The 9,801-nt window shown below is 44.0% G+C and overlaps 1 protein-coding gene across 1 annotated transcript; it reads left to right on the top strand.

Annotated features, from left to right (window-relative positions):
- The first annotated feature begins 284 nt into the window (after window positions 1–284).
- TXNIP (thioredoxin interacting protein) lies at window positions 285–7,288 on the top strand. Its single transcript, XM_060253410.1, has 9 exons — window positions 285–485; window positions 761–1,102; window positions 2,413–2,485; window positions 2,598–2,745; window positions 3,153–3,255; window positions 3,764–4,020; window positions 4,750–4,909; window positions 5,054–5,205; window positions 5,450–7,288. The coding sequence occupies exons 2-9, from the start codon at window positions 853–855 to the stop codon at window positions 5,483–5,485; spliced, it is 1,179 nt and encodes a 392-aa protein (XP_060109393.1). The 5' UTR covers window positions 285–485; window positions 761–852; the 3' UTR covers window positions 5,486–7,288.
- Window positions 7,289–9,801: the final 2,513 nt, after the last annotated feature.

The following is a 9,801-nucleotide window of genomic DNA, read 5'->3' as shown; positions in this document are numbered from 1 at the left end:
TTTATAACTCATCCCTTCTCCCACCAAAACTCCCCTCATCAGTCAAAGCACAGCCACACCCACTCGTCTAAATTCCCCTCAGCCTGCTCCGAATCATCCAAATCCCACCCTTCGTGCTCCATTCGTTGGCGACCCTTCTCTGTCCTCTCTTCTTGCCTTCTCATTGGATAAAACTTTTGTCGGTCGTGAGGCGCCTCTGACTCAAACTCCGTTCTCATTGGATAGTTATGCGTCACTCCGCTCTTCCCTGCCCCCTCTCCCCCGCTTTGCCTATTGCAGCCTGCTTTTTTTTTTTTTCGCGTCTTCTAACTGAGAGCCGGCATCTCTTCCACACACGCTGTCCACGCGCCGCAGCCCGCCTTTTGATTGGTCTTCTGGATTGTAAACACGGCGAGACAGCCAATAGGAGCGCTGTTCACGAGGGCAGCACGAGGGTACACGAGCCGGCCGCATGGAGCAGTTTGAGATCAACAACTCCAGGGAGGGTGAGAAAGGGGAGGAGGAGATATAAAAGGCAGCATCCGGGTGTAGCAACGTCATAGCCTTTTGGGCGCTGAGTGCGAGAGGTGCTTTCACGCAAGAACATAATTTGATCCTTTTCGGTCCCATAGGCGCTCTTTTTTTGGGTGAAAAGGCCAGTTCTAAAAAGGGGTCAGTGGTTGTTTTTAAATAGCAATTTAACCTTTTCCATTTTGGGGTTTCCACTGGTACTCCTCATCGTTTCTCGCAAAGAGGGCAACTTTTGACCCCAGTTTTATAGGGGAAGAAAGGATCATCCTATTCCAAAACCAAAGAGGTTGAACGCAACCAAATTTGCTTCCTTCTCGAGAAGGGTCCGAACCTCTAGTCACCATGGTGATGTTTAAGAAAATCAAGACCTTCACCCTCGCCTTCAACGAGCCCGAGAAGGTCCACACCAGCGGGGAGAAGGTGGCCGGCCGGGTGACCGTGGAAGTGGCCGAAGTCACCCGAGTTACCTCGGTCAAAATCCTGGCTTGCGGGGTGGCCAAGGTCCTGTGGATCAAGGGCCCCCAGCAATGCAAGCAAGAGATGGAGTATCTTCGTTACGAAGACGTCCTCACGATGGACGACCATCCCGTTGGTGAGCATCCTTGCGTGGCTGGGCTTTTGTTTTGGGTACTGGTGTGGCTGCGTCTTCCTTGGCTTTGGGCGATCTTGCAAAAACAAAAAAAAGTAAATTGAAATGAAAACTTTATGAGAAGTGGTTCTTCGCTTCCAGTCTTTTAATGTGTTGGCTTGGAAGTTAATAATGGGATTACGCGGGGTCCTAGGTTTCGGTTTCGGCCCTGTCCTGTGACTGGGAATTGGCTTCCTCAAAGGGGCATAATAATGTTTAGCGAAGCGGAGAAGTTTTAAAACTTTTTAAAGTGGGCTCTCCTAACTTTCTGTATCTGGTTTTGTGTTGTTCACACAGTATTTCTTAGGCTGTTTGTTTAGCTGTGTTTATTTTTAAAGCCTGTCTTTCTCTCTGGAACTCAAATGACAAATTATAACATTTCAAGTCAGGCTGCATAAAGGTGCCCAACAAAGAATGGCATATGGTTAAGATGGGGGAACTTAGAGGGATTTTGGGAATCTTCTAATAGAGCTACATCGCAGGATTGCACACATGGGAATAGAGATGGAACTCAACCACTTAAAAGTTGTGTTTTAGGAATAACCCTCCCCTCCATGTTCCAATTTCTATGCATGATTACTTGTAATTAAATAGGATAAACTCTAATTAGATTTACACTGTGGTAAATTCCTCATGGGAATATTGCCTTGGTCTGAGATGTAAGAGAGGATGCAGGTTAGGAAACAATGCACAGTTTTAAGGCTTGAGTATTGGCAAAGGAGGAAACAAAGGATATACTAGGGTGGGTAGAGTGGATCTCCTTTGAATGACTGGCAGCAGCATCCACTGTATTGTGTACTTCCTCTGCTACATTAGTTTCCACAGGAAAAGAGTGAGTACAGTACATCCCAGAAACAGGTGCTGGCTGCAGTATGGAATTGGCTGGCTAGGTTGTCTGTCTGAGGACGTACTGATAGTACAAGGAGTACACACACACACACCAGGGTCAAAGCTGTCAAATTTGGCTGGCAGTCTCTGTGAGTGATGTGTGATCTGGGGCAATGAGAGATTCCTTAGATCGCTGGCTCATGCAGTCCATGCTTTGCAGTATTATTTGGATGGTGTTCATAGGAGATAGCGCTCAAAAGAATTGAGGTGTGTACTAAAAAGAGGCATTTATTGACATTCTGGTTCCTCAACTAAAAATGGGGAAACCCTAAAACCCTTGGGGCTAAAATTTCCGTGCATGTCTAAGCATGTTGGAAAGGAGTATATTTTTAAAAACTTTTATCTAAAGGATTTATGTTTTTCTCCTTTTATGATCACTTCCACAGATACAGATGGCTCTGTGATTCTGAGGCCAGGGAACATCTACGAATACAAGTTTGGATTTGAGCTGCCACAAGGGTAGGTATTGGTCAGATGTGGCCACCAAATCAACAAAGATTGCTACTTTTTTGAGCTTCCTATGCTACTTTGCTGTGTCTCATGAACATCTCTTTTCTTTTTTTCTTTTCAGACCTCTTGGTACTACCTTCAAGGGGAAGTATGGCTGTGTTGATTACTGGGTGAAGGTTTTCCTGGATCGCCCATCTTTCCCAACTCAAGAGATAAAGCAACGCTTTGAAGTTATGGATCAGATTGACGTCAACACTCCAGACTTGATGGTAATTATCATTTTGGAGTATTGCTTTCATCTTGCCGTTGTTAGCAGCTAACCCACTCTGTCAAGTTTTATTGTAGCAGTTTGCATGAAACCGGGCATCTTTCAGAATCTTCTTAGTGGCTTGATTCAGAATTGTCAGCTAAAATGCTTGTGTTTTCTTTTAAAATCTTTGACCTGAAGTTGGCGTGACATTGTGCTTTATCCAAGTGCCTAGGCTAATGCATGCTTAAAAAGACATTTGTAAATGATTAGAGTTACAGTTTAAACTCTAAATAAGGGGCAAACTGGTTAAGGTTCAGCAGGAGGTCAAGCAAGCAAGATTTATGTGGACAGGGATACAATTTGAAGGCAGTGTGTGTCTCAGATTTTAGATTTCGTGCTCATATCTTTCTGTGTGTTTCATTACAGTCACCTGTCTCTGCCAAGAAGGAAAAGAGAGTTTCCTGCATGTTCATTCCTGATGGTCACGTATCTGTTAGTGCCAGGATTGACCGCAAAGGATTTTGTGATGGTGAGCCCTTGAACCCTCTCAATTTGGGGAAGGGAGGAGAAAACCTTGTGTTTAAGAGCCAGTTTGGTGTAGTGGTGAAGTGCACGGACTCTTATCTGGGAGAACCGGGTTTGATTTCCCCACTCCTCCACTTGCACCTGCTGGAATGGCCTTGGGTCAGCCATAGCTCTGGCAGAGGTTGTCCTTGAAAGGGCAGCTGCTGTGAGAGCCCTCTCCAGCCCCACCCACCTCACAGGGTGTCTGTTGTAGGGGAGGAAGGTAAAGGAGATTGTGAGCCGCTCTGAGACTCTTCGGAGCGGAGGGCGGGATATAAATCCAATATTATCTTCTTCTACTAGTGTTAAAATGTACTGGGGGAGCTAGGACCAGCTCTCAGGGTACCGTATGTTAGGGAATGCTTTGTTCTGTTCTGAAGTATCTCCGAACACATAACAAAGAAGCTGTGTTTCAGCCTATGAAGTCCTAAAGTTCTTCCATACTAAGTGGTTTCTCCACCCTGCTCTTCCAGGTGACGACATCTGCATAAATGCGGACTTTGAGAACACTTGCTCCCGAATTGTGGTGCCTAAGGCAGCCATCATTTCGAAGCACACCTACTTGGCTAACGGGCAAACCAAGGTCTTCACCCAGAAACTGTCCTGTGTCCGAGGCAACCACATCGTCTCCGGCATGTCTGAAACTTGGCGTGGCAAGACCCTCCGAGTCAGGAAAATCAAACCCTCAATCCTGGGCTGCAACATCTTGCGCGTGGAGTACTTCCTACAGGTGAGGGATCTTGATCATAGAAGGCAACAGCTGTACTCAGAACTGTGCTTGAAGGGTTCCATTGGTCAGTAAACCACATACTCCTAATCTATCATGAAGTTGTTAATCTTTGTTAAATCCAAGTATTTGGGGCAGGATTTGAGCCTGAGTGTGGCTGTAAAGCTTGTACTGAATGCAGGAATTCAAGCCTTGTGGCTATACCAGTGAGTGGTCTGCAACTGGAAGACACATTTTGGAATTTCTTCTGCAGGGCTGTCGCATCAGATTTCACCCATGCCCCCCCCCCCAAAGAATTTTTTTTATGTGGGCAGTGATGCAACATCACCCCAGAGTCAGAAATGATTGGTACTTGCACAGGGGACTACTTTTACCTTTAGAGAAAGGAAATTTGGAAACTCTTTGGATCTGAATTAAAGCATTTCTATGCATATCATTGTCAGCACGCCAGTTATTAGATGCATTTGAACAGGCAGAAGGCATACTTCTGAAATACTTTTTTTTTGTGATGGAGTGATGCCTTAGCATGTGTACAATAGCTTCCACCCTAAGCATGGGCTCATTGTTCATGCTTTTTTTAAAGCTTAAAGATTTAATAATAATAAAATTTTATTTATATCCCGCCCTCCCCCGCCGAAGCAGGCTCAGGGCAGCTAACAACATCCAGGCAGTTTTCAACATTCTTGTTTTAAAATTGAATCTCACCACCACTTTTTCTTTCTGTTGTTGCAGATTTATGTCAGTGTTCCAGGGTCCAAGAAGGTTATCCTAGAGTTGCCCCTCGTCATTGGCAGCAAGTCTTCTGGCATTGGCAGCCGTAGCTCCAGCATGGCCAGCCAGGCTAGTTCAGAGATGAGCTGGGTGGACCTCAACATCCCTGATACCCCAGAAGGTGAGTAGAGGCCTCTTCGTTTTTAGGGGAGGGAGATTACAGCTCCTAGACTTGGAGTATAGGTAGATGTTAATGCAAAGAAAGCTGACTGAAGGAAAAATACTTAATTTGAGTTTGGTTAACCTGTACCATCTTCCTCTATAGCACCTCCCTGCTATCTGGACATTGTCCCTGAAGATCACCGCTTGGAGAGTCCTACCACCCCTCTCATAGATGAGCTGGACAACTCTTTTGACAGTCCCATCTTCATGTATGCGCCGGAGTTCAAGTTCATGCCCCCACCAACCTACACGGAGGTGAGGCTTCCTAGCTATTCTGTACTGAGTGCAAGTGAAGGAAATAACAGCAAAGCAGAAGAAAGGGGGGTTGGTTGGTGGGGTGTTACGAATGCAAAGGAAGTTGTCTAAGGGGAAATCTGTTAATGCTTGAGTTAGAGAGATGAACCCCCAACTTCCACTTTTTCAATGAGAAGGAAACATGATCTGATTTGCAGACCTCAAGCAGGCCTTCATCCCTTTCCTTTGTTCTTCTCTCTTCCAGGTGGATCCTTGCATTGCCAACAACAACATTCAATGAGCACCAGCTAAAAGAAACAACTTTTGCAGTTGTCTTCAACTTCTCCTGGACTCATTTAAATATTGCACTCACAGATTGCACCAGGCAGAAAATTCCTGATTTTTTTTAAAAAGGGAAGATTTCACGGTGGCAGGACACGCCAGGAAACAAAACAGCTGTGTCAGCAAGGAGTAGAATTACAAAGCTGTTTTCCTTTTTAATGCCTTTTGTCCAAAGTGACTTGGCGTAGGCTAAGAGAAGCCTTTAGTGTCAGTGCTTGGGTTTTCTCTACTTGCTCCCCCCAAAAGACTTTAAAGAACTCTCCCCCTTCAAGCTATCAGGTGCTGAAATAAAACTGTTAAAAATAAAAAACTTGGGGTAGGAGCAGAAAGGGGAATTCCTAGAAATGGAGAGCATGTGGTGTTTTCCTGTAGAAGAGAGGAAAATCAACAGATTAATGGCTGTGGGAGATAAGAGACTGAACAACAGATGGGTGTATCGATGACTTTTTGTATCAGTGATCAAAAGTGTTTTGAACCTTATGATCTAGCTACAGATGTGGGGGGGGTTATGTCTGACAATTTCAATACTAAAACAAGCTTTTAAAAGGTATGTGTTGCTTTCAGAACAAATTTTTTTTTTCTTTAAAAACTTAACACTTTAACCTCGGGGAGTTTTTATGTGTGGGAGACAAGCTGTTAGGCTGTTTTGTAGGTGTCAGATGCTGGATTGTCATGTTGCTAGATGAAGGGAAGAGGTGAAAATAGAAGAATTTAGCAAGTAGTAGAAAGTGTTGCTCTTTTATACCACCAACCCATACTCCAGGTGGATGACAGAACAGGCCCAAGACATTGGGCGGAGGGGGGGGGGAGCTCCTATTTCTCAGAATGCAATGTCTGTATTTTTTACTGTTCTTTTGTTATGTTCTTTTGTCATTTAACAAGCATCGTGTATGCTGCATATTAGTGTAGCTTTTCAAAAGTGGCCAGTTATGGAAGTCTCACAGCTGACCATTGACGTAGCACTTAATATTTCCTGTATTTATGTTTTAACTTGACGTTGATATCTCCTAAGTATAAACAAGCCAACTTTTTTTGGTAAAGGGAGGAAAAATCACTATACTTTTCTTATTTTGTATCTCTGTATTGTATTATGTGGATAAACCAGTGTCGCTACCCTGGGGGGTTGGCAACAGATCAGCAGCAGCCTCTCACAGTGCAGGGATAGAATTTGAGGCCTTGAAGGAGGGCATCTTCCTTGTGTCTTCCTGTTGCAGTGAGAACTCTCAGGCATTCCCTTGCTGCCTTGGTGTCAAAAAGCCCAGCAATATCTAAATGCACTAGACCAAAGACCAATGGTGCCAAAACAGTCTTACTTCCATGCACAGCTGTCAATGAGTAAAAACCGTACACCTCATAGCCATAGCTGAAGGCTGACTTAAATCACACTGCAAATTATTTTGCTTCTGGGCTGCTCTTATGTCTACTCTCCACCCATGCCTGGTTTATCCCCAACTGACTGAGTAAAATGCACTTTTTTAAAAAATGTATTTGTTAATGGCACTGTATATTCAAAGTGTTAACTGATCTCCCAGGCTTTGTCAGTACAGAGCTGTGTTGGTTAAAAAAAATGCTGTCTAAGTGATGGTCAGACACAAATTTAAAAGTGTACTGACTGGTCTTTTTCTACTGTGGATTTATTTTCTGTGTATTTTGCTTTTTGTATGGGTTTGAAATTTTTAATTATATTTTGTACTGTTATTCTATAGAAAGCCCCTTTTGGGGGTACCATTTTTAATAAAGTTTTTTTCCAAAAATTTAAAAATGGTGGAACTTTTCATATTGTCTCTCTTTGATGGAGCTGGAGTATCTGTCACCACTCCGAAGTGGTGCAAACACATGGGGTTTCAGAAATGTGTGTGCTCTGCACAGCTACAAATTAATTTGAGAATTGGGAAGAACTGGTAAAGGGGTATGTGTGTTTGGGGTGCAACTAGCGTTGCCAACCTCCAGTTGGTGGTTGGAGATTTTTTTAATATTGCAACTGATCTCCAGGCAACAGCTGGAGAAAATGGCTGGTTTGGAAGGTGAATTCTATGGCATTACTCCTTAATGGAGTCTTTCCCCAAACCCTGCCCTCAGGCTCCACCCCCAAAATTTCCAAGCATTTCCCAACCTGGAACTGGCAACAGTAGGTGTAACATAGGTAAAAGAAACCTGAAAACCATGGAAAGTTTGTTAGAACTGTCCCATATAAAGTACATTCCCAAATGATTGGTTTGATTTTTAGTCTGCCTTTCCCATGAATGGGCTCAAAGTCCACAACAGCCATGATTGCTCCCAGTCCTGTTTCTTGAATGGGTTTTCATAATGAGCATTTGTAATGTACTCAGCCATTCTTTGGCAGGGGGGACACTGAATCCAAATGCGGCCTTAATAGGTGTCCGTGTTGCTGTTGGCCTCATCAGAACATAGGAATCATTCTGGGTCAGTCCAGAGGTTCATCTAATCCAGCATCCTGTCTCACATGGTGGCCAACCAGTTCCTCTGAAGGGCCAGCAACAGGGCATAGAGGCTGAGGCCTTCATAAGAAGAGCCCTGCTGGATCAGGCCAATAGTCCAGCATCCTGTCTCACACAATGGCCAACTAGTTCCTCTGCAGCATGAAGACCTTCCCCTGATGTTGCCTCCTGGCTCTGGCATTCAGAGGATTAGTGCCTTGGAATGTGGAGATTCCTCTCAGTCACCATGGCTAGTAGCCATGGATAGACATCATCAATCTGTCTAATCACCTGTCTAGGGCTGTGGCCATCATCCCAAGCCTACTGTCCATCAACATTATTGGATGCTTTCAAGTTCTAGCATTTTGGAAGAGGGAGAAAATTTGCTTTGTCAGTTCCCTCCACCCCATGCATAATTTTATAAACCTTGAACATGTCGTCCCCTAGGGAGGCTGCTCCAACCTGAAATCATCTTAGTTGCTCTCCTCCGTATTTTTTCCAGCTCTGCAATGTCTTTTTTGAGATAGTGACCAGAACTGTACAAAGTATTCCAAATAAGTCCTCACCATAGATCTATAAAGGGCATAACAATATTGGCTGTTTTATTCTCAATCGCTTTCCGAATTACCCCTAACAGAGTCTGCCTTTTTCAATGCTGCAGCACACTGGGTTGACACTTTCATTGAGTTATCTGCCTATGACCCCAAGATCTTTTCCTCTCAGTCTCAGCAAGTTCAGACCCTATTAGCCTATACTTGATGTTGAGAGTTTTTTTTGTCCAAATGTGCATCACTTTACACTGACCAACGCTGAACTTCGTTTGCCACAATGTTGCTCACTCGACCAGTTTGTGGAGATCCTCTCAGAGCTCTTCACATTCAGTCTTGGCTTTCACCATCCCAAATAACTTGTGTCATCTGCAAAATTGACCACTATACTACTCATCTCAAGTTCCAGATCCTTTATGAATACTGTTCCCTCTAAGCTGAGTTAGTGCAAGCTAGTTCACAATTTTTTAGTCTTTGGCTCACACATTTTTGTCTTCACTCAGGAAGGATGGCCCCAGAGCAAACTAATTTATGCTGTAGCCAAATCGCTCATTCATGACTTTAATGCCAGTAGCACACGAAGTAGAATTTTTGCTCACAGGACTCCACAGCTTAGAAAGAGCAAAACTGATCCTTGTGGGACCCTACACTTTACTTCCCTGCATTGTGAGACCTGTCCATTGATTCCTCCTTTTTGCTTCCCTTGTAGATTTCATGCTTGAGCACTGCTCATGAATTCAACAGACCCTATCTCATCTCCAATGGGATGTCATATATGGATACCACTGAGACCAGTAGCCTGTGGTAAGACTCGTCCCGGAGCAGTGCCTACCCACTGGTGTGATTGTTTGAAACACCAAGTCAAATTGGATTTGAATTTGCAGAACGGTTTGTTTATAACAAGCGCATAGCTCAGAATAGCTAAGTCCCATTAATGCAGCCTCAATAATCAGGGGAAAGTTTGCGCACCCCACCCTCCCTACCGTCATGTAACTACTACTAAATGAAGGGAGATCCTTGACATTCAAATAAAGCTTCTGTATTTTATTTTGAAACATTTATATCCCATGGTCTGGTCTTAGCACACAGGTTCCTCAGCCAGCTCCTTAACTATTTGAAGTTTAAAAACAGGGATCAGGAAAACACAGCTGACAAGCAGCAGCAACCACAGTGCCACAAAAAATGATCAGACAATATCCAGGCCAAACTGACTACTCAGCAGCTGCCAGACAGAATGGGTGAATATTGACAGGAAATTTGCCTGTGGGTCCTTCAAGCAAAAAAGAAGA

The sequence above is a fragment of the Heteronotia binoei genome, chromosome 1 (assembly GCF_032191835.1).
Source record: "Heteronotia binoei isolate CCM8104 ecotype False Entrance Well chromosome 1, APGP_CSIRO_Hbin_v1, whole genome shotgun sequence".
Lineage (NCBI taxonomy): Eukaryota > Metazoa > Chordata > Lepidosauria > Squamata > Gekkonidae > Heteronotia > Heteronotia binoei.
Note: the sequence above shows the minus strand (reverse complement) of the source record. Positions and strands in the feature narration are given on the sequence as shown.